Source organism: Amphibalanus amphitrite, unplaced genomic scaffold (assembly GCF_019059575.1).
Source record: "Amphibalanus amphitrite isolate SeventyFive unplaced genomic scaffold, NRLGWU_Aamphi_draft 000643F_arrow, whole genome shotgun sequence".
In the NCBI taxonomy this organism is placed as follows: Eukaryota; Metazoa; Arthropoda; class Thecostraca; order Balanomorpha; family Balanidae; genus Amphibalanus; species Amphibalanus amphitrite.
Genome location: NW_024882137.1, coordinates 205,225 through 229,922, shown reverse-complemented (window position 1 = coordinate 229,922; position 24,698 = coordinate 205,225). Strand labels below are relative to the sequence as shown.

The following is a 24,698-nucleotide window of genomic DNA, read 5'->3' as shown; positions in this document are numbered from 1 at the left end:
ACACCATAGGTCAGTGATCTGACATGACCTGAAACTCCGATCAGTTGTACAACATCTGAATTAAATTAACCCGGCGGCCTCTGGGCCTCCGCTCCACCCGCCGGCCGCTGGGAGGGGGGGGGGGCTTCTCTTACTTTTCCGACGATTTCGTCGCAATGCAAAGAGACAGAGAAGCGAAAGTTTGCACACATATTCCTGAATAGCTGGCCAAAGTTGTGTCCAAATTTGGTGTCTACTGTCTATCCTTTACAAAGTTACGTCACAGTGACGTCAGAAGTCTAATTGAATATTGACGTTTTTTTTTTTTTGTTTCCTCACGACATACACGATACCTATGTGTAGCCGAATATATAAGACCGATCATTGGTCAGGAACTAGTTGAAAGGGTATTAAGATGCGAAAAAACTAAAAAAAGACTAAAAGAAAGACTGAACTTTATGACGTCACTATGATGTCATCTGATGTGCTACAACTATCAATTTTTCGTCAAATATGGCCTAGGTATTCTTTAGAAGCTATACAAAGTATCAAGCTTATATCTCATTAGGTTTCGGAGCGAGCACACAAAACGTAAAGGGGGAGGGGCAACTGTACGTTTGTTTGTTTGTTTGTTTTGTTGGGTTAGGCCCTTTCGGTCGACAAGACCATTGCAGAGCCGGAAGGATGATAGGAATTAGGGGGAGACATTGGTCTGGGCAGGCACCCTAGTGAGTCGCCGGGACTGAGCCCGTCCAGAGGACAGGCCACCCAGCCCCAAGGCACTCACTGCACCCGGCTACGGGGTGCGCTCCCTCAGGAGCAGCGGTGCCGCTCCAAGGGAGCAGCCCGCATGAGATAAAGTTGCCTGTCCAGCCCGGAGGGTGGTTGTGGCGTGGAGGAGAAGGATTTCAGTATCCTGAGGATAGAAGCACGGATAGGTGTGGCAACTGTACGCCATCACCGCGCCCCCTAGCGGCTTGTGGCAGTGCACTTTGCTGTCAGTTTCAGGCGAGTTGGCCGTTTGTTTCAGTTTGGCTTCTGTTGATTTTCAGGGAGGTCTCCGTCCTAGCGTTTGGCGGCTGACCTGTGACGTCACCGATCTCCAGCACCAGCTACCACCACCAGTGACCAGCACCAGCACCAGCCATGGCTCCCAAGAAAACCGACCCCGCCGAGGACCCCGACCCCACCCCCTACCTGTAAGTACCACTGTGCCACCACTAACACCGGGTACCGCTGTACCACCACTAACACCGAGTACCACTGTACCACCACTAACACTGAGTACTGCTGTACCACCACTAACACCGGGTACCGCTGTATCACCACTAACACCGAGTACCGCTGTACCACCACTAAAACCTGGTACCGCTGTACCACCACTAACACCGAGTACCGCTGTACCACCACTAAAACCTGGTAGGTACTGATGGATCATCAGTAATTCACTAACGTACCAAGTGCAATGACTAATACAAAAGTCTACGCGTAGACCTTATAGCGTAGACCTTCACACATTACTGGTGTATGTAGGTACCTACTGGTGAATGTATGAATGATGTATTTCGGTGCTTCCACCACGAAATGGGTATTCCAGCAGCCACATCGATGAACATTTGAACATCAAGTACCTAATGATTAATCGAATCGGTTAAGTATAATAACCTCGCTCATGTATACTAGCAAATGTCTTCTGACTAGGCCCTGGACTGGTTAGGGGCATTTATCACCGCCTCTCCACTGATCTTATCAACACCTCACCAGCCTCTGCTTACCGCTGGTCAGATACAGACATCCGCTGATCAGATAGACATCTGCTGATCAGATGCAGACGCATCTGCTGATCAGATGCAGACGCATCTGCTGGTCAGATGCAGACATCTGCTGATCAGATCTGCTGGTCAGATGCAGACATCTGCTGGTCTCCATCTGCCCCCGCTGACCCTGGCGGGCCCCAGAGCTGACATCACGGACTTCTGGTGACCAAACCCTGACTCGGACCTCCACTGACACTGAGCTCCACTGGCCTCTGACGACCTCTGACCTGACCCAGAGCTGACCCCGACTCTGACCTCTGCTGACCTCCGACATACCCTGGAGCTAACCCCGAGCTGGCCCAGATCTGGCCTCTGACCTGACCCAGAGCTGACTGACCTCTGACCTAGCCTCCACTGACCTGACCTCTGGCCTGACCTCTGACAGGTACGTGTCCCTGGAGCAGAAGCGGCTCGACCAGAACAAGCCGTTCGACGCTAAGGTGGCCGCCTGGGTGCCGGACAAGGAGGAGGGCTTCGTGCAGGGCAAGATCGTCGGCACCAAGGGCGACCTGGTCACCGTGGCCATCCCCGGCGGAGACGTGAGTCCCCCTCCCCGGCGGAGACGTGAGTCCGCCTCTCCGGCGGAGACGTGAGTCCCCCTCCCCGGCGGAGACGTGAGTCCCCCTCCCCGGCGGAGACGTGAGTCCCCCTCCCACAGTGGAGACGTGAGTCCCCCTCCCACAGTGGAGACGTGAGTCCCCCTCCCACAGTGGAGACGTGAGTCCCCCTCCCACAGTGGAGACGTGAGCACTGGGCATAAGGCCGGGAGCCGACCTCCACCCACCCACCCATCCACGTATGGAGCATGGACGGGAGAGCGGCCAGGGACACCCGCCATCCCCAGACGTGAGGGACGGGGAGGGGGCGGCGGGTGGGTGTATGCTTAGACGACGTCTCAGCCTCTCGGCAGATTCTCACCTTTTCACCTTTCTCGCGTTTCTCACCTCTTCAAGAAAGTTGTTGCTCGCATTTTCAGAGGTGTGCTATCAAACCTCCTTCCGTTCACCTCCGGCCCCGGACCCCTGATCTTTGACCTGTGACCTGTGACCTCGGACATGTGAACCCCGATCTTATCTCTGCTCTCTGAGCTGTGACCTCAGACTCCTGATCCCTGAACTGACCAGTGCCTCTGACCCTGACCTCTGACCTCTGATCTTTGATTTTTAATCCTGGCCTGTGACCTCTGAACTGTGACCTCTGACCTCAGGAGAAGAGCATCAAGAAGGAGCAGGTGCAACAGGTGAATCCGCCCAAGTACGAGAAATGCGAGGACATGTCCAACCTGACCTACCTGAACGATGCGTCGGTGCTGCACAACCTCAAACAGCGCTACTTCATCAAACTCATCTACGTGAGTGGACTCGGAGGGTCTCAGAGGGCTGACGGGAACTCTCAGCTAAGTGAGGGGATTCAGAGGGTCTCAGAGGGCTGACGGGGACTTTCAGCTACGTGAGTGGGCTCAGAGGGTCTCAGCGGGCTTATGGGAACTCATCTACATACGTGAGTGGACTCAGAGGGTCTCAGCGGGCTGACTTTCTACCCAGTCGGTGGGCGGGCTCGTGTTGGAAGCTGTGTACTTTAAAATTTCACCAAAAGTTAAGCAAACTCAACAGTTCCTTAGTTCATGGTTTAAAGTAACTGCCTGAGCCTCATACCGCACATCACTCGGCGCGGCTGATCAAGAGGAACACAGTGACACGATTTTTATGATTTAGCTCCAAGTTATCAACAACAACGTAGTTTGACGTCATTAGGCCCCAGCTGACCTGAATCTAGCGTTCTTGCACCAAAGAAACCCAGCTCAAGTCACGTGTCGGTATGCATTTGGGTATACGAACACAAACGGAGCGAATATTTTTATCATATATTTTCAAAATTGGATCTACATATTGGAAGCTTTTCTCACATACGACATCATGACCTATATGTAGATGGCCTGAAGTCTAAGAAATAAAAAAATCGAAGTTCTCAATAACACTCAGTATTGAAATAAGCACACCCTGCAAGTTGGAATAAAATCGATGCCCAACTCCAAATTTCACAGCAAGTTAAGTGCACCTTCAGTGCTATTTCGCTGATGTCCCTGGTAACCTGACCTGAAGATACTGGGACTGAAAACTTTCAGAAAATGTTATTAAAAGGTGTTCTTAAGTATGCTAATTGCGCCGCTGCGTCTCACCATTGTTACGCTATCTGCGAAGGAAGGGGAGGGGTACATCGATTCGACCTGCGCCGGGCTGGAGTTAATGTTTCTCGACCCATACGAGAAATTTAATGTTTCTCGACCATTTTTCTGTCACCTCCCTGCTGTCCTCTGACCCGGTGCCCTGACCCGGTGCCCTGACCCGGTGCCCTGACCCGGTGACCTGACCCGGTGACCTGAACCGGTGACCTGGCCCGGTGACCTGACCCGGTGACCTGACCCGGTGATATGGCCCGGTGACCTGACCCGGTGACCTGGCCCGCCGCACTAACCCGGTGCACTGACCCGGTTCGCCGTTTCAGACGTATTCGGGTCTGTTCTGCGTGGCCATCAATCCGTACAAGCGGTTCCCCATCTACACCAACCGAGCCATCGCCATCTACAAGGGCAAGAGGCGCAACGAGGTGCCGCCGCACATCTTCGCCATCTCGGACGGCGCCTACACGGACATGATGAACAGTGAGTGATGTCACTGGGGTGCTGCAGGGTAGTGACGTCACGCACGGGTACTGTCACAAGGACATGATAAGCAGTGAGTGATGTCACTGGGGTGCTGCAGGGTACTGACGCCACGCACGGGTACTGTCACAAGGACATGATAAGCAGTGAGTGACGTCACTGGGGTGCTGCAGGGTACTGACGCCACGCACGGGTACTGTCACAAGGACATGATAAGCAGTGAGTGACGTCACTGGGGTGCTGCAGGGTACTGACGGCACGCACGGGTACTGTCACAAGGACATGATAAGCAGTGAGTGACGTCACTGGGGTGCTGCAGGGTACTGACGCCACGCACGGGTGTCGGGTACTGTCACAAGGACATGATAAGCAGTGAGTGACGTCACTGGGGCTACTGCAGGGTATGACGTGACAGGGAACCGTCGGATGATCACGCCATGCTCGGTATTGTTGGTCGGCGGTCCTTTCTTCAGCTGGCAGGCTGGGCCTTACTCCAAGTCACACACAGCACCAATTTTTAAGAAACTGAAAATACTTAAGTTGAGAGACATTGGTAAGCAGCAGATGCTTCTGCTAATGCATAGAAAGTTGAAAGGAACTTTGCCTTCATCTATTGACAGACTTTTTACGATACTCGAACCGCTTCGAGATACTCGCTCGACCCATCATTTCCACGAGTTCTTCTCAGAAAAAAAATTATCGCAGCTACACTACTAGGTGGTCTGCACCTAGAATTTGGAACTCAATAATTGGTCCTAAGTTCACAGATATGGAAGCAGTTCCACTAACAAAGAGAGAAATCAAGGATTTCTCAAAGCAGTTTTTTATCGATCAATATTGATACCATTGCCAACACTGACATTATTGTTCTTGTGTTCCACCTGCGTTCGTAAACATACGAATACCTGCCAATGAAATGATCCCCCATTTTATTTATTGTGGGTATGTACGTACATTTACCTGATAATGTATTTTTTACCCGCTCTCTCACAGGTACATACTTGCACAGTACATAGTTTATAAAGACAAATTACAGAATTTGTCTTTAATGCATATCACTTATGCATACCTAATTTTGGAACATTGTACATCTCTGTAACTTGGTAGGTATGTTCTAACTGGGTACCTAGATCGCCACAAGAGGTGGTGGTATTTAGTGGTCCTTATGTCTTTTCCCTGTTTGTCTTTTACTTCTTCTCGAACTTTTATCCTACATTTTTGTTTTGCCCTTTTCTTTTTGTTAAGCTTTGCTTTTTCTCCCTATAAACATCATACAGTACGTACAGTACTAACTGTATGTCTTTGAATCATCGCCATCGCTCAATGACCTAGCTTTCTTGCTATTTACATTACTTGCTATTTGTATACCGGTCGTCTCGTCTTGTTTTGTGTACTTACAAGTCACACTTAAGTTCTCCTGGATACGTAACAATATGTAAATCAGCCCTACGATACTTCCCACCGACCTGGGTTTACCGAGCAACAAGCTTGCTTAGCTCGGTATCCCTTTTCGGTGAGGATCTGACTCCTCCGGGTGTGACTAGGCTCTGTCCCTCTTCTATAATGCAAGCTTTGCATGCGCTTATTACCACTAACCCCTGGATCACTCTCTCCTTCTTACTATTTTCTTTGGGAATGATGTAGCGGCCAGTCAAGCTACATTTAGTCTTGACTTCTTTGCCTCTTCTTATGACATTTTACTAACTTACTAAGTATTGTATTTAGCTTTGTTTTTGTTTGCTTTCCTTTTCTTAGCAGGGAGTGTCGCGACTTTCTTCATATTTTTGTCTTGGGAGGTGTTAACGTAAGGTGCTGTTGTCGCGTGGGTCAGTGGGTGGACACTCCTGGTCGTCTGATCATGGGCGGCGGCTTAGGAAAAAAAAAAGTATGTTGGCCGCGTTTCACTGGCGCCCCAGGGCCGGCCGCCGCCGTTCCAGCCGCGCCGCGCCGGCCCGCCAGGATCCAGTCCGCCAGATCACTTTCCGCGCGCTATTTTCGGCGCGCCTTCGGGCCGCCTGGAATCCAGGCCCCGCGGCTATATTGGGCCGCCGCGCCGCTGCTGCCACCTGTGGGCGGCCGGCGCAGGCTGGCGGTGAGCGGGGTGTTGGTGTGTTTACACTGGCGGCACAGCGTTAACTCGCCACTGACGGAGCTCTCTGGTTTCAGACTCGGAGAACCAGTCGATGCTGATCACGTGAGTAACTGGCCGGGGCGCCTGGCGAGCAGCGGACACGGTCCAGTGCGCGGCAGATATAGCAGTGCAGACGCGGCCGGGCAGTGCGCCCTGTCCATTGGACAGCAATGCCGACGAGGCATATCGAGAAAACATTTTTTCAGCAAATATCTGTCCTGAAAGTCTGATCTTAGACATCATACATATCTATTGTTATTTCAGATTCATTGCTTTTACAATTAACAGACTGATAAATTCTCTAAAACAGGGAAGTTATCCTATCATAGTTGTATCATTGGCATCCTTTGCGGAAAGAGTTAGGTATTCTTCATAACCGCAGGTTGTTTGAAATAGACAAACACCATTCGTTAGCATTGCGTTGGTTTTTCTGTTCAATAACGTGTCGTTTCGTCCTAGCCTCGATGTTATACCAATATCACTTGAATTATGTGCGTGTACCCTTCTCCACAAGCACGACCTTAGCCTATAGAAGAAGACTTAAATTAATCCTCGCCGGCCGAGGGGGGTGCCTCCACCCCATAGGGTTTTTTTTTCGCGATAGCTCCGAACACGCTGGCGATAGAGAGCTGCAACTTGACATACCTGAACCTGACTTTTGATTCAAGTCGGATCTTTTGACTTGACACCAATTGCATTTTCGGGTCAGGTCAGGTCACTGACCTATGACGTCATAAGTGAACCTCTGCACGGTCTTCAGATGTCGCAACTTCGCAACGCCCTCACTGCCAGAGGAGCTTTCACAGGAAAATGAAACTTGCAGGATCTAGTATCCATTACGAGTCTCACAACCTGTATATCTCGGATTCTTCGTAAAGGTCATATGTGGTCAGGTCATTTTCGTGACCTCACCATTATAAGTCAATGGGGAAAAATAGAAACTGCTATTCTGGTGCTGGGAACGATCTCCACCTATCTCAAGCACACAGAACCGTGATTTGATGCACTCCTTGCAAGGTAAGATGCGTCACTTTTGCAATGTTGACCTTGCGTGACGTCATTTATGACGTCATCAATGTCATATTAGTTTTTCGTCAATAACTCCCGATCAAATTGAGCTAGCGAGTCGGGAAAGCCACCAATGGACTCAGGAGACCTGCCGAATCAAAAAATATGCGACATGACCTCTTTCGACCAACTTCGTGACCTGGGGGCGCTAACATGACCGTGACCTGAGGTCAATACCCTATAGACCTGACCCAAACAAAAAGTATATCATTCGACGCGCCTGAGCGAGGCGAACACGATGCTGCCAAAATCGTGGCTCTGCGGCCGTTTTTGCGAAGTTATTCACAAAAAAACTGAGCCGTACTTTGGGGCACTTGACCTGACCTCAGAGGTCACCGGTTGACCCAGGACCTTAAAATCTGTTACCAATCTCTGCGTCTCGTAACGGCGCACACGCTCGTTTTTCAACCCCCCCCCCCCTCGGCCGGCGCGTGTGTAGAAAACCAATAGGTCCGGCGAGGGTTAAAACGCTTCATGTAGGTATTGTGGGAGATCACATTTTGTTGCAAACTACACACTTGTCAGGCCTATTTTTGTTCTTCTACCGTTATTCACTGGCATCCATCCGCTGAGCCGCGATGTCCCCAAATGACGTCACTATGACGTAATCACTGGTCCCGACAGCGGGGAGTCCGGGGCCGGGAAGACGGAAAACACCAAGAAGGTCATCATGTACTTTGCGCGGATTGCGCCGTCCGGCTTCAAACAGCAGTTTGCCTGCGGTGTGAGTGTCTCCAAACAAAATGGCCGCCAAACCAGCTGACGCCGGAACTAGCCAGATGACGCGACGCTAACGGGGCGGAACTAGCCAGCTGACGCGACGCTAACGGGGCGGAACTAGCCAGCTGACGCGACGCTAACGGGGCGGAACTAGCCAGCTGACGCGACGCTAACGGGGCGCAGGCGCATGGCGGAAATAAAGCAGCGCGCGAACAGCAATAGCGGAGCGCGTAAACGGCAGTAACGCGGCCTTTCTCCCGTCCCGCTAAAAATCTGGATCCTTTACAGTGCCGTCGCCCGCCCTCCGTCCTCCGACCAGAGCCGGCCACCTCACGGGAGACCGTTCCAGTCCCCCGCTGGGCGATACACTGCCGCATGCAGCCAGGAGAAACGACCAAGAGCAGCGCTCACAGGGCCAGTAGAATCTCAGCAGCCCCTATGACGGATATCCCCGTGGCCCTACGGACGGAGGTCCACGCTGTTACTGCGCCACAGCCCGCACCCCGCGGGCGGAATGGGTGACCCGGCGGTCAGCGCCGTCAGCCCCGTCAGCCCCCGGTGGACAGCGCTGTGCGTGACGTCTCTACAGCCCGCCGAGAGCGCCACCGCCACCAGACCCGGGCACCCGCCACCACCAGACCCGGCCCCGGGCACCCGCCACCAGACCCTGGTCGGCCCCTCCACCACCAGACCCGGGCACCCGCCACCACCAGACCCGGGCACCCGCCACCAGACCCGGGCACCCGCCGCCACCAGACCCGGGCACCCGCCACCACCAGACCCGGGCACCCGCCGCCACCAGACCCGGGCACCCGCCACCGCCACCAGACCCGGGCACCCGCCACCACCAGACCCGGGCACCCGCCACCGCCACAAGACCCGGGCACCCGCCACCAGACCCGGGCACCCGCCACCGCTGCACCAGACCCGGGCACCCGCCACCGCCACCAGACCCGGGCACCCGCCACCGCCACCCGACCCGGGCACCCGCCACCAAACTCTGCCGTGGCTGGCTCATTGACTCGCCGCCACTGACAGCTAACTTGTCCAGTCTCGGCTCCCCACTCCGGCTCAGCAGCGGCGGGTGCCCTCGACGGAAGGAGCTCATCCCTGACGATGGGCAGACCATGGCGGCCACAGCCGACCGTCCCAGCGGCGACCTTCTCCCCCGCAGCAGATGGGTGGCCCTCGCACCTTCTGAGGGATGCGAGATCGCACCCTCACTCTCCCTCCCCCTGAAGGCTCCTTCGGATCAAACGACACTTTTCCCCGGCGGGCTCCTTCTCCCCAAACGGTCGTCCCTGTCCACTGACCGCTCTCCCCAAACGGTCGTCCCTGTCCACTGACCGCTCTCCCCAAACGGTCGTCCCTGTCCACTGACCGCTCTCTCCCCGACGGCCCCGTGCTCTCTCCCCGACGGCCCCGTGCTCTCTCCCCGACGGCCCCGTGCTCTCTCCCCGACGGCCCCGTGCTCTCCCCCTGACGGCCCCTCCTCCCCTGACGGTCCGTCGTTCCCTGACGGCCCGTGTTCTCTCTCTCTCCCTGACGGCCCGTCGGACGTCCCCTGACGGTCCGTCGTTCCCTGACGGCCCGTGTTCTCTCTCTCTCTCCCTGACGGCCCGTCGGACGTCCCCTGACGGCCCGTCGCCCCCTGACGGCCCGTCGCCCCCTGACGGCCCGCTCCTCCCTACAGCGGCGAGTCCGGAGCAGGAAAGACGGAGAACACCAAAAAGGTCATCGCCTACTTCGCAAATGTCGGCGCATCGGGCAAAAAGAAGGAGGATGGCAAGGTGACCGTGCCGCCGCCCTGGCGGCTGTCGTGTGAACTACTGTTTCTCAGTGCAGCCGCAGACCGGCCGGCGGGAGCCGCTGTCCCTCTCTAATTTGTGTCCCTGAACCTTGCAGCTGCAGCTGTGTTCACAGCTCTGTTATTTTGTTTCACCCTTTCTAGCTGTCTTCTGAGGTGCTTATAGCATCGGGCAGACCCGTCGCCGTGCGTCCCTGTGTGACCTAGTGCGCCCTCTGCACGCCACCCAGCGGCCCTCAGACGGCGCCCTGTGTGACCTAGTGCGCCCTCTGCACGCCACCCAGCGGCCCTCAGATGGCGCCCTGTGTGACCTAGTGCGCCCTCTGCACGCCACCCAGCGGCCCTCAGACGGCGCCTGCCCCAGGGGGGACTCGCTGGATCCCCCACCACCGCCCTGTGCGGCTGGCTGGCCCCGCCCCCGAGTGTGATTACCCCGCCCCCGAGCGTGATTACCCCGCCCCCGAGCGTGATTACCCCGCCCCCGAGCGTGTTTACCCCGCCCCTGAGTGTTTGCCAAGCGCGTCTCTGACAGCGCGCTCCCCCTTCGTCCGATGCACCTTCCAATAGGTCGGAGTAAGTTAATTACACCCCACTGGGTTACATCTAGGTATGTACTCCGGCTGCATACACTGCATGGAGTCTTCACGGCGCACTGGCGATACTCCGCCGCTAGGAGCTGCTGTACTCGGCTGTCTGCCGGCGAAATGACCCGAACTTTCACCCCAGTCCAGCCACTGCAGAGGGGCATTCATAACGGCCATGTGGCACTGGCGACGCCAATGTCCAGTGGCGAGGGATCTACTCTCAGGGGTGGGGGGGGGGGGGTGTCACATCTGATACTTCCCGGAACCCTAAATACAGTTTTCTCACCGGTGTTAGGCCACTTATTTTTCTCCCCTTGGCCGTTTCCTCGAAAGCAACAAAATGAACACAGGTTGCAATAAAGTAAGGCATATCATCTCAGCTGAGTCAAGGAACTACCCTTTTGTAGCCTGGAATAAAAGTTAAAGTCTGCCACATGAGCTGTCGAGCCAGGGAAAGAGTTTTTATTTTAACGTTTTCTCTCATTTAGTTTTCCTTTGTGGCACACAACCCCTAATTTGGGGAGAACAAGCTGTCCTGGCGGTTCCTGGCCCTATGCAAAGTCGTGTGGGCAGCGCCCCAACGGCCCCCGAGTTGTGGGGGTAGGCTGCCCCGACTGCTCCCCCCCCCCCGGTTCCCGCGCCTATTTCAATGTCGCAGGACTCAACTCCGTGCTATTAATTCAGCATGATACGGATATTGCGCCTTTTAATTAAATAAAGATGCTGAGAATATTACTGCCTTATTGAACACTGCCACCCAATAAATACCCAAAAAGCTTGCCTTAAAATGAAATAGAAATGGCGCGCCAAGCCTCTTTAGTCATCAGCGAAAGGTGATAATATTAACCGACGAAAATGTGACCTTTAAGTCAACGAGCCCGGATACGGGATAACAATAACAAGCATTCACTCACTTAAGAGGTAGCCCCAATGTTTACTAAGTGCACGGTGCATGACACTAACCACTGAATAATGGGAATTGTTAGTGTGTACGTACATGGTATTTTACGCGCATCACGTCAGATTTAGATCCTTTTAGGATAAGTGCCACACTTAAAAAAAGTATAGTTTTTGGGTTTTTTGGGTTTTTGGGTTTTGGGATATTGAGGTAGACTGTAGTACATACCAGTCTATTCTCCACGTGACCTTGGGACATTCCTGTGACCTCTGTGTGACCTTTGTGTGACCTCGTTACCAGGGTAACCTGGAGGACCAGGTCGTCCAGACCAACCCCGTGCTGGAGGCCTTCGGCAACGCCAAGACAGTGCGAAACGACAACTCGTCCCGCTTCGTGAGTACGCAACGTGGCGGCGGCCTCACCCGACATGGCGGCCGCCATATCAAACATGACGGCAGCCTCATCCAATATGTCGGCAGCCTCGCACAACGTGGCAGTAGCCATATGCAGACTGGCAGCCACTAGTTCGTTACATTTGTTTATTTTGTATTAGGTAAATTTGTAAATAACAGCTCTCCCATCGCTTCCGCCAGGGTGTATTTGCGATATCTTTCACAAAATCCCACCGTTGTCTCTAATGCAAATTTACAGAATCCCAGCTGTTCCGTGGCCGCATCTGGATTCTATCAGCAGGGTATCTTTAGCTGGATCCATTTTCGTGTTGCCGGCAGGGTAATATTATCCTGATTCTTTTAGGGGGTAAATTTACCCGGATCCATTACGTTGTCACTAACGGGGCAAGTTCATCCAGTTCCATGTCTGTGTCGTCGGTAGGGTATACACCCTCGCATATATATTTGCCCTCGCATGTGTGCGGTGTTTGCCAGCCTCTAATGTGTAGGGGGGGGTTAGTTGGACCCCCTGCCGTTCGGCCCCTGATTGAGCTAGAGCTTCGCGGAAAAAAAACGAGCGTGTTGCCCGTGACGAGAGGAAGCCGATGATACCCAATTTTAAGGTCCTGGGTCATCGGTTGACCTTCCAGGTCAGGTCAATGATCCAAAAGTCGGGAAAATCGGGACCTGTTAGAAAGCCGTAAAGTGTGGCTGCTAAGGGGTTTTTCGGGGTGCTGATCACGAATGTCGTGTAAGTTTTGATCATAGATGATGTCGTTAAGCGTTTAGACCAGGTCGGGTCAGGTCAGGTCAGGTCAGGTCAGGTCAACCGGAAGGGGTCGTGACGGGCATTCGTAATACGTGTCAACCGCCTCTGACAGCTTCGCAACATGTTACGAAGACACCAAAACTACATACTTCGTAAATGTTCAAATGGTTGGTAAATTCGAATTCAGCTAAAAAAAAAACTGACCTAGAAACATGTAAAACTCGAAAAAGTGAACCGAGGTCAACAATGGTCGATGACCTGACCTGACCTTTAGGTGACACGGAAAAGAGGTCACAGGTCAAAAGTCATTGGGGTCAGGGTCATGAAATTTTCAGGGTAGGTGTAAAAATGATCAATGCGAGGGTAATGAAAGTTTCGTCGCGATCGGCCGCTTTTTACGCCAGTTATTCGTGAAAAACCATGGGGGGTCCATCCGACCCCCGACCACCTACACATGCGAGGGTTTATCCGGATCTAGGTACATACTTCTGTGTCGGCGGCAGGCATCAGTCGTCACTTTCTGACAGCTATCGATGGAGCTTCAGTGGCTAATTTTAGGGATACCAAAGCCATGCATAACTTGCAATGCCATAGGTCTATAAGTGTTAGTCCATTTTTGTGCCGCCGACAGGGTAAATTTATCCATTTTTGTGCCGCCGACAGGGTAAATTCATCCGGATCCACTTCGGGCCGGCCGGCAAGCTGGCCGGCGCCGACATCGAGACCTACCTGCTGGAGAAAGCGCGCGTCATCTCGCAGCAGCCGCTGGAGCGCTCCTACCACATGTTCTACCAGCTCATGTCCGGCGCTGTCAAGGGACTCAAAGGTCAGTGTGCGGCAGGCGCGGGATCGAATCCCGCCGGGCGGCGGGGCAGGGGGAGGGTCCCATAACAGAACATAATCGTATATTTGGGCTCCTTTGTGGGGGGGGGGGGGTGACATGTTAAAGAAACAGCTGACATCCTTGTTTGGGTCAGAAACTTACAAACACGAATTGGGAGGTAAATTGGTTGTATCTACGTTGTGTTATTCGTCAGTCCAATCTCTACACGTGGGTGCGTCTGGTTCCAGGTCAGTCGGCCGCCAGAGCCCGCAGACCGCTCATGCTGTCTGTGTCCGTGTTCCCTAATCTCCGTGTCTGAGCACCTGTCCACACACCGCAGCCAATCAGCCGTCAAAGTGACCGTCCGTGTTCAGCTGTTTACCGTGTGTTAGCACCTGCCAACCAATCAGCGGTCTACGATCCGCCTTTGGCAGGTTTCTCAGCAGGTCGAGGCCGGAGCTGATTAACTGATTCGATGTTTTCTGCCGCGATTCACTGGTTGATCCGCTGATTCACCGTTGTGATTCCTTTCGGTGATTCGCCGCTGCGTTCACTGTCGGCCATTGGCAGCAGATTAGCGAACAGTCGGCCGACAGTGGCCCCGGCCGGCTCCGACTGGGTCCGACAGTGGCCCCGGCCGGCTCCGACTGGGTCCGACAGTGGCCCCGGCCGGCTCCGACTGGGTCCGAGTCCGACAGTGGCCCCGGCCGGCTCCGACTGGGTCCGAGTCCGACAGTGGCCCCGGCCGGCTGCGACTGGGTCCGACAGTGGCCCCGGCCGGCTCCGACTGGGTCCGACAGTGGCCCCGGCCGGCTCCGACTGGGTCCGACAGTGGCCCCGGCCGGCTCCGACTGGGTCCGGGACAGTCGCCCCGGCCGGCTCCGACTGGGTCCGACAGTGGCCCCGGCCGGCTCCGACTGGGTCCGACAGTGGCCCCGGCCGGCTCCGACTGGGTCCGACAGTGGCCCCGGCCGGCTCCGACTGGGTCCGACAGTGGCCCCGGCCGGCTCCGACTGGGTCGGACAGTGGCCCCGGCCGGCTCCGACTGGGTCCGACAGTGGCCCCGGCCGGCTCCGACTGGGTCCGAGTCCGACAGTGGCCCCGGCCGGCTCCGACTGGGTCCGACAGTGGCCCCGGCCGGCTCCGACTGGGTCCGACAGTGGCCCCGGCCGGCTCCGACTGGGTCCGGCCGGGTCCGACCGGGTCCGACCGGGTCCGACTGGGTCCGACAGTGGCCCCGGCCGGCTCCGACTGGGTCGGACAGTGGCCCCGGCCGGCTCCGACTGGGTCCGACAGTGGCCCCGGCCGGCTCCGACTGGGTCCGAGTCCGACAGTGGCCCCGGCCGGCTCCGACTGGGTCCGACAGTGGCCCCGGCCGGCTCCGACTAGGTCCGACAGTGGCCCCGGCCGGCTCCGACTGGGTCCGACAGTGGCCCAGGCAGACAGCCTTCTAATCGGCGCAGCCTTATCATGGGCGCTCCGAACACGGTCAACACAGCTTCCTGTCAAATTGTCTGATATTAGCCGTTTTCACGACGGCCATCTGGTACACATTGGATGCACATCTGGTGCAGATTAGGTACAGGGTTGGTCAAATCAGGTTCAATGTGTCTCTTAGCAGCTATCAGCTAGGGTTGCACTAATTGCTTATATGCCTGCTTTGTTATATTGTCAGAGAGCATCATTGATTAAAACACTGAAATAAATTCATAAACTAAAGATATTTGCTGTAAAAGAGATTAGGTGCAGATTTGGGCAAATTAGGTGCACTCGTCGGATAGCCCGTCGTGAAAACGGCTATTGACAGCTAGTTCCATTCATAATTAGGCATTTATCTTAAGCCTGGTAGTCTTGATTCACTTTAAGAAATGTCATTTATTTTGAAGAAAACTACTTGTATTCCCAGAGCGTTCGAAGACCAATAAAATTAGCTCAACTGTAGCACAAGCTAAAATGTTTATTTTAGCAAAGCATGCAAAGTCCCTTCGAGTCCCGTTACTTTGCCCCCCTGAGTTCGGTACTGTGCCCACCTCTGAGTTCGGGTACTCTGCTCCCCTGAGTTCCGGTACTCTGCCCACCCCTGAGTTTCGGTACTCTGTCCCCTGGGCTGGCTCGGCCCACCTGTGAGTACCGGCTCCCTGAGTGCCGGTACTCTGAGTGGCGTTTCTCGGCCCACCTCTAACGTGGCCCGTTGACCGCGTAGATAAGCTGCTGCTCTCCGGCTCGGTGCGGGATTACCACTTTGTCAGCCAGGGCAAGACGACCATCCCCGGTGTGGACGATAAGGAAGAGATGGAGGCCACAGATGTGAGTGGCACGCTGACCTTACAGCCTCTGACAGCCGCGCCGCCCCCCGCCAGCTGCACCGGGCGCTGCCGGCGCCGACTGCGTGTGCGCCAGCTAACGGGAACCGCCGGCCGCCGCTGCCTCTCTCTCTGTGTGCCTCTCACAGCCATTCACCTACGGAAACAAACGAACCAGCACGGAAACAAACGAAACAGCACGGAAACAAGCGAAACAGCGCGCTAAAACGAAACTCGCAAACAGCAGCAATCAAATACACAGGCGGCTGACTTCCGCCCACAGAAAACAGTTACAAATCTGCAAAGGCTCCAGAAATGTAAGCCAAGCAGAGTTGCGCGAAAATAATTTATTGCTGGTGCTGACCTTATTCGGCTTGGAAAAATTGACTGATTGAGGTATTTGGTCGTATTCAGCTACGAGTATTATCTGAAATGTATATTTAAACAAAATATGCTATGGAAAAAATTCACACAACAATTTTCAAAACTTCACCAATGCTTATTTATGTCATTGTTCAAAGGACAAAAGGCACAACAAAACCGAAAAAGAATAGACACAACACCAAGTCATATATCCCTCGCCGGACCTTTTGGTTTTCTACATACGCGCCGGCCGAGGGGGGGGGGGGGGCGGGTACGACCCCCCCCTCGCCGTTTCGCCCCTGGTGGAGCTAGCGCGTCGCGGAAAAACGAGCGTGTGCGCCGTTACGAGACGCAGAGATTGGTACCCGATTTTAAGGTCCTAGGTCAACCGGTGACCTCTGAGGTCAGGTCAAGTGCCCCAAGGTACGGTTCAGTTTTTGGTGAATAACTTCGCAAAAAACGGCCGCAGAGCGCCGATTTTTGGCAGTATCGTGTTCGTCTCGCTCAGGCGCGTCGAATGATATACTTTTTGTCCGGGTCAGGTCAACTTGGGGTGTTGACCTCAGGTCAAGGTCAGGTCAGCACCCCCAGGTCACGAAGTTGGTCGAAAGGGGTCATGTCGCATATCATTCGATTCGGCAGGTCTTCTTGAGTCCATCGGTGGCTTTCCCGGCTCGCTAGCTCAATTTGATCAAGAGTTATTGACGAAAAACTAATATGACCTTGATGACGTCATAAATGACGTCACGCAAGGTCAACATTGCAAAAGTGACGCATCTAATCTTGCAAGGAGTGCATAAAATCACGATTCTGTGTGCTTGAGATAGTTGGAGATCGTTCCCGGCGCCAGAATAGCAGTTTGAATTTTTCCCCATTGACTTATAATGGTGAGGTCACGAAAATGACCTGACCTCATATGACCTTTAGGAAAAATCCGAGATATACAAGTTGTAAGACTCATAATGGACACTAGATCCTGCAAGTTTCATTTCCCTGTGACATCTCCTCTGGCAGTGAGGGCGTTGCGAAGTTGCGACATCTGAAGACCGTGCAGAGGTTCACTTATGACGTCATAGGTCAGTGACCTGACCTGACCCAAAAATGCGGTTGGTGTCAAAAGATGCGGCTTGGATCAAAGGTCAGGTATGCCAAGTTTCAGCTCTCTATCGCCAGCGTGTTCGGAGCTATCGCGAAAAAACCCTATGGGGGGGCGGCACCCGCCCCCCCCCCCCCCTCGGCCGGCGAGGGATATCTGTCTGTCGGACAGCCACACCTAATTACCCCACAGCGTTACAGCTCCGCCCCGCAGCAGCGACACCAGTTATCCGCCGCCGCTGCTGTGACACTATCCGCCGCTGCTGTGGCACTATCCGCCGCTGCTGTGGCACTATCCGCCGCTGCTGTGGCACTATCCGCCGCTGCTGTGGCACCATCCGCCGCTGCTGTGGCACTATCCGCCGCTGCTGTGGCACTACCCGCCGCTGCTGTGGCACTATCCGCCGCTGCCGTGGCACTATCCGCCGCTGCTGTGGCACTATCCAGCTCCTCAGCCCCACAGTAACACCGTATCCACCGCCGCTGCTGCCCTGCCGCCGCCGGTTGCTATGGCAGCGGCCGTCCGTCGACAGATCGCCATGGTAACGCCGCGTGTGGTCCTGTTCGACAGACAAGCTGTTCCTCAGCAACGACATAAAGGATTACCACTACGTGTCGCAGGGCAAAACGACCATCCCGAACGTGGACGACGGCGAGGAATTGCTGCTCACCGACGTAAGACCGACCCTCTGCGGGGCTCCCCCATAGCTCTCCCATAGCTTACCCAACCCTACCCTACCCTACCCTACCCTACCCTACCCTACCCTACCCTACGCTACCCTACCCTACCCTACCCTACCCTACCCTACCCTACCCTACCCTACCCTACCCTACCCTACCCTACCCTACCCTACCCTACCCTACCCCACCCTACCCTACCTCACGACCCTCTTTGAGGTCCTGCCCTACCGCATACCAAACATATCCCTCCCTACCTCAGCAACGTAAGACCATCGATGTGTAGGATTCAAACCTAACAGTTACCATATAGGTATCCTATCGTAAATATCCCATATCTGCTGGAAACAACGTCCTTCCGTGGGTACTGTAGCCCCTGCTGACTTAAAGCCGACCCTATTTGTCAAATCTACCGAAAATACCCTACCGCGCTCCTGCGCTCCCGTCAACATCCCACCCATACCGGACATCATACCCTGACCGGTACCGTGAACATCCCCCACCCATACCGGACATCATACCCTGACCGGTACCGTGAACATCCCCCACCCATACCGGACATCATACCCTGACCGGTACCGTGAACATCCCACCCATACCGGACATCATACCCTGGCCGGTACCGTCAACATCCCACCCATACCGGACATCATACCCTGACCGGTACCGTCAACATCCCACCCATACCGGACATCATACCCTGGCCGGTACCGTCAACATCCCACCCATACCGGACATCATACCCTGACCGGTACCGTCAACATCCCACCCATACCGGACATCATACCCTGACCGGTACCGTCAACATCCCACCCATACCGGACATCATACCCTGACCGGTACCGTGAACATCCCCCACCCATACCGGACATCATACCCTGACCGGTACCGTCAACATCCCACCCATACCGGACATCATACCCTGGCCGGTACCGTCAACATCCCATCCATACCGGACATCATACCCTGACCGGTACCGTCAACATCCCACCCATACCGGACATCATACCCTGGCCGGTACCGTCAACATCCCACCCATACCGGCATCATACCCTGACCGGTACCGTGAACATCCCACCCATACCGGACATCATACCCTGGCCGGTACCGTCAACATCCCACCCATACCGGACATCATACCCTGACCGGTACCGTCAACATCCCACCCATACCGGGCATCATACCCTGACCGGTACCGTGATCATCCCACCCATACCGGCATCATACCCTGGCCGGTACCGTCAACATCCCACCAATACCGGACATCATTACCTGACCGGTACCGTGATCATCCCACCCATACCGGACATCATACCCTGGCCGGTACCGTGAACATCCCACCCAATACCCATACCGGACATCATACCCTGACCCTAGGGTGTGTCGTGGAGGGGGTGATTTTCGCTGATCTTAATGCCGTGTCCGGAACTTGTTGCGCTGATTCATCACAAAACAATTTTTCACTAACATTTGTTTCAAAACTGCGCAGATGTTGGCCTCTGGAGGAAAGTTTGCACCGATGTCAGATGCCCCAGCGCCATCTGTGATACAACACACGGACGACTTAAGAACTAAAGATATGGCTACGAAACTAAAGGTGGCGCCACTGATCGTTTCGAAGTCTTCGATTGTCGGCATGCAATATCAAGGGCATTTGAGCGTCGTTTTTGTTATGATCAGTTTTTTTATGGCGTTCGGTGAACGCCATAAACTCCGCTGTGGTTCACTCCGCTGTGGCGTTCGGTGAACATGTGAAAGCACTGGGATGCGATGGTACGGCGGTGAATATCGGGACCAGCGGTGGTGTGTGCCGACTTTTCGAGCTGGCGACAAATAAGCCCGTGCACTGGTTTGTGTGCATGCTGCACGGCAATGAATTGAACCTGCGGCACGTATTCAAGACGCTGGACGGCACTACCAGCGGACCTCGAACCTTCAACGGCGCCATCGGCACCAGCTGCGCCGAGGACGTGTGGAGGAGGGAGGTGGCGCCGTTCCAGCCCGTGCCCGGACACGTGCCGGAGATGACAGCCGAGCTGGTCGCCACCCTCAGTCACGACCAGCAGCTGCTGTACCGACTGGCTCTGGCGGTGCAGACTGGCGACATGTCGGACTCCGTGGCGCGACAGAGGATCGGGCCACTCAACCACGCCAGGTCAGTACTCGGGGCGCAATATGAGGCATGTCCGTTATTTCGTGACACATGCATAGTTACGCAAGTAAAATAGATTAACAATTGATCGCACGTACAATCATATGCAGGTATTGTTTATTTCAGAAGCATGCAAAGAATGACAAACGAGCATTTAACTTACGTCATTATCAAGTTTGAATATTGTTTAATGAATAAGTTATGCATGCAAATATTATAATAATCAGTTATTAGTTCGTTTCATTCAAAGTAGATACCTATTACCTAATAACTTAGATCGAAACCTCGCTTGTGTTCTTTGTTACTCTAAAACAATACAGGTTTCAAAATACATGTTTATGTTACCATTGGAAACATGAAAGTTGTCAACTTTCATTCACTTGTCTTACAGACATAAGTAATGACTATACCATTATCAAATTAATTACCTAAGTTTTGATAAAACTGTGTTACTGCAACAGAACACATGTGATACGAGTGGAGTAGCGCCTCTACCTATAGCTAACGAATGTTCGCTGTTCAGTGCAGAAAACGGTTTATTTTAGCCGTGTTTGTACGGCACTTTATCGTTGGTTTGTGATTTGTGTGCGTGCTTGAATTTTCTTCTGATCAAAATTGTGGCGTCCGTTTCAGATGGCTGACACTCGGCGCGCGGGTGCTGCGCCTGTACGTGAGCACAGAGTCACCGTCTGACAGCCTGCGGCTCCTCGTGCAGTTTCTGGTGACTCACTACGTGCCGGTGTGGTTCTGCATCAGGCGACACCCCGACTGCACAGACGGTGCAAAGAACTTCCACCGTTCTGTGGAGCTTCTCCGAGAGCTGCCGGAGATGATCCAGGAGGTGGTGCGACCCGTCCTGCAGCGCAACGGGTACTGGGCGCATCCTGAGCAGGTGCTGCTCGCGATGGTGGCTGACGGTGACGCTGGCGTCCGACAGGAGGCCGTGCGCCACATACAGGCAGCCAGACAGCGCGAGACGGAGGACGTTCGGCCATTCCGGCTGCCGGAGCTGAACTTCAGCGCCTCCGCTTACACAGAGGTGATCAGCTGGAGCCCGCCGGAGAGTGTGACGCAGCCGCCGCTGCTGCGCCACCTCACAGACGAGCAGCTGCAAGCCATCGAGCACTCTCCGCTGCAGCTGCCGAACTACCCGGTCCACACGCAGGCGGTGGAGCGGGCAGTTCGGACCGTAACCGAAGCGTGCCTGGCGGTGCGTGGGGAAGAGGCGCGTCACGGCTACATCACTGCACGCCTGAAGCACCGCCGCTGCCATCCGGTCTTCGCTTCGAAGAAAGACTTCCAGATATGCTGAACTGCTCAGTGATCACTGTCACCCGTTCGTGTGACTGCCAGTTCGGTCCTGTCGCCGTGTCTTCGAAGTTGCCGTCGCCGCTGCCTTGGCCCGCTGCGACCCGCCGGGGCCTGCCCCTGCCGCTCGCTGTGATGTGGTTGTCGCTGCTGCCGCCGCCCCCCCCCCCCCCCCGCCCGCCCCGCTCGGCCGGTTTTAAGAGTGCAGTGCCATACCGTTACGTGAATGCTCGGAAGATTTTCGTGTTTTTGCGATTCTGTAAAAGGATGTTTTCTTCATACGTGAATTATGTCGTGAATGAGACCCCATACGTGGGTGTCTGGTGTATGGTTTCGGCTTTCGGTTTGCGTCGGGTGCAGTGATTGATGTATTTTATGTTACATGTGGTTGATTAATACGAGGATTTTCACGAAAAAAAGTTCGGTCCTGTCTCGTATCTCGCATTGATGATTCGAAGTGTAGTGAATGTTGCTTCATTTGTTAGCTATCGATATACGTGGCATTGTGAGATACCATGTACTGCATTCAGATGAGCCAGGCTCTCATGATGTTTGCTATCGTTCTATTTAATTAGTATTATATTGATAAGCACGGAAATGGCAAGTAAACGACATAAAACGGCGTTCGTGGAGCGGTCGGACAGGTTTTGCACTCAGCGCCACCTAGCGCCACTTATGAGAAGGAGTAGTTCCGCAATATGCCGTATGTTGTTCTGCAGATGGCGCCACTAATACAAATGAGACTGAACGGAGACACAAACTTTTCAGAAGAGGCCATCAAGTACGGAGTTTTGAGGGGAATTATCGTCCTAGATGATTTAGCAACATATCAGGGCACCAAATAATTCTAACGGCAGATCATTTTTGGATTGACGACACACCCTAAACTCAACATCCCACCCATACCGGACATCATACCCTGGCCGGTACCGTGAACATCCCACCCAATACCCATACCGGACATCATACCCTGACCGGTACCGTCAACATCCCACCCCGTCGTACCCCGCCGACCGGACACTGCTCCGTTCTGCCCCCCCCGTACCAGGGGTGTCCGGTCCCCCCCCCCCCCCCCTGCACGGAGTCACAGCGTCAGGGACGCCGGCCACCTGCCCAACCCCCTGTCAGTCCCACATGTCACTCAGCTGCATGATCGGCTCTCTCCAGCCATCTACATTGTACAATTACATGCATACATAAATTGCCGGCTGGCCAGCCAAAAGAGCGTCTCTTCTAAATGAAGTCTTCAAAATAGTCACAATAGTGAGTATCACAATACTGCACTTAGAATGAGTAGGATTGAGAAATGGAATTTGAACTGACACTACCAGTACGTAATAATTGGGGACAAGACTTGTGAGGCGACAGCACCTCTTGTAATGATTTTCTCTCTATTTAATTTTAGGCTAGATTAGGCCGGTTTTTCTTAGCAGTTGATCGGTATTAGCACAGCATAGCCTGTCACACAGCAACACTGACGAAAAAAAAAACAATGAGAATTATATCATTGAGCGAATGTCACCCACTCTGCCTCACTCTCAGGCCGACCTGCCGGCCGCAGTCGGGCGGCGGTGTGGTGCGCGCGCTCTCTCTCTCCAGCTGTCGCCCGGGTCCGGGTCAGGGGGAGGGCGCTGGGCGGGTATCAGGCGCCTCTCCCGAGTCTGGACTCGGCGCTCCGGTCGCTCGGTAGGCAGCTGAGTCTCGGTCGCCCGGTAGGCACTAGGCAGCTGAGTCTCGGTCGCCCGGTAGGCAGCTGAGTCCCGGTCGCTCGGTAGGCAGCTGAGTCTCGGTCGCACTCCGCAGCGTCTCGCTGCCGTCCACGGCACCCGATGTTGGCGGTCAGTCGCCACAGCGGATCTCCAGCTGCCCCAGTGACGTCACCGTGTGTGTGTGTGTGTGTGTGTTCGGACGGCCGCTGACCGGCGCCCGCGCAGACCGCGGCCTGTAGTGCCCGCCGTAGCGTGTGTCGTGTGCGCCCGTTTTATGTAGCCGAACCGCCGCTGCTGTCCCCGCTGTGCAGTGGGCCGCCTGTTCGTTCTCCGCAGATCTGCACGCCCCTGACGCCAGCGCGGGCGCCACCGCCCCCTCGGAGACCCCCTCTGCGCTCTGCGTTGATTGGCCGCGGCGGGCGAGTCCACTCCGGTCTGCGGGGAGGCAGTTGTGATACTGCGCCGCCGAGCACCGGTGTGCTGCGGCGCAGTATACCAGCGCAGGCCGCGTCCGCCGCGGCTCAGAGCAGCCGCATTGAACCGCCCAGACTCTGCCCGTCCATTTCAGCTGAAACACGGACACAGCATTTCTCGGCCACATAATACGCCTGATTCTCCTTTGTTGGCTCGGTTTTGAAGCCCAGAATCACAACAGTTTAGAGTCTAAATTTAACTAGTTTGCCGTAGCATCTTCAAGGCAAGGTACCTATACCAGCGATGTTTCCAGCACCAGCAGGTGACTGTGTCCGTGCTGACCCCCCCCCCCCACCATTACCGTGTCACCGACACGGCGCCCGACTGCCGGCCGCTGCACCCTCCGACCGCCGTGTGGCCTCTGACCTGTGTGTGACCCCTCTCTTTTTACTTCTTTGAATGTGTTTGCGTAGTAGCTCGAATGGTGTGATTTGGCTGACGCTGGAGTTGCACGTTTCTGTTCCTGAGACGATAAAAACTTCTTTTTTTATTTATGGAAAATTGCAATAACGTAATCAAACAATTTGATGGGCTGTCAATAGAACTTAAAAAAAAACACAGCCTCACACATCGAAACGTGCAGCTGCAGTGGCCGCTCCTCCCCTCCCCCTCCGCACGGACCGGCCCGGGACCGGGTCCGATGTGACGTCAGTGTGACGTCACTGCACGCAGAGCGGCTGCTGCTCACCCAGGGGATTCGCGCCTACCGGTTCGTCTCGCAGGGCAAGACCACCATACCGGGTGTCGATGACGGCGAGATGATGCTGGAGTGCGACGTGAGTACCGAGTACCTATCGCGCCCTTAGTGGTGGGCCAGTGATTCCAACAGGGTATTTACTATTTACCCAGCACACCCATAGTGGTGGGCCGGTGAATCCAACAGGGTACTTACCAGAATACCACACCCATAGTGGTGCGTCAGTAACTCCAACAGGGTACTCATCACAATACCACACCCATAGTGGT

At 54.6% G+C, this 24,698-nt stretch overlaps 2 protein-coding genes across 51 annotated transcripts in view; both read left to right on the top strand.

The window, feature by feature from the left end:
• Nucleotides 1-24,698, top strand: part of LOC122363852 (myosin heavy chain, muscle-like) — an 88,452-nt gene that overhangs the window by 8,897 nt on the left and 54,857 nt on the right. For 15 of the 50 annotated variants that reach the window (XM_043333625.1, XM_043333618.1, XM_043333621.1 and 12 more), the window contains 9 exons: nt 1,032-1,178; nt 2,182-2,335; nt 3,004-3,147; nt 4,302-4,458; nt 6,625-6,652; nt 10,071-10,167; nt 11,967-12,059; nt 13,491-13,653; nt 17,983-18,086. In XM_043333625.1, the coding sequence (XP_043189560.1) occupies nt 1,126-1,178; nt 2,182-2,335; nt 3,004-3,147; nt 4,302-4,458; nt 6,625-6,652; nt 10,071-10,167; nt 11,967-12,059; nt 13,491-13,653; nt 17,983-18,086 (993 nt within the window). In that variant the 5' untranslated portion in view covers nt 1,032-1,125. Of the gene's footprint in view, nt 1-1,031; nt 1,179-2,181; nt 2,336-3,003; nt 3,148-4,301; nt 4,459-6,624; nt 6,653-8,281; nt 8,382-10,070; nt 10,168-11,966; nt 12,060-13,490; nt 13,654-15,853; nt 15,958-17,982; nt 18,087-24,404; nt 24,509-24,698 lie in introns of those variants that run through there. The other 35 variants (XM_043333635.1, XM_043333636.1, XM_043333617.1 and 32 more) reach the window with 5 other exon arrangements.
• LOC122363853 lies at nt 19,382-22,435 on the top strand. Its single transcript, XM_043333646.1, has 2 exons — nt 19,382-20,244; nt 20,875-22,435. Exons 1-2 carry the CDS (start codon nt 19,949-19,951, stop codon nt 21,551-21,553), a joined length of 975 nt encoding a protein of 324 aa, XP_043189581.1. The 5' UTR covers nt 19,382-19,948; the 3' UTR covers nt 21,554-22,435.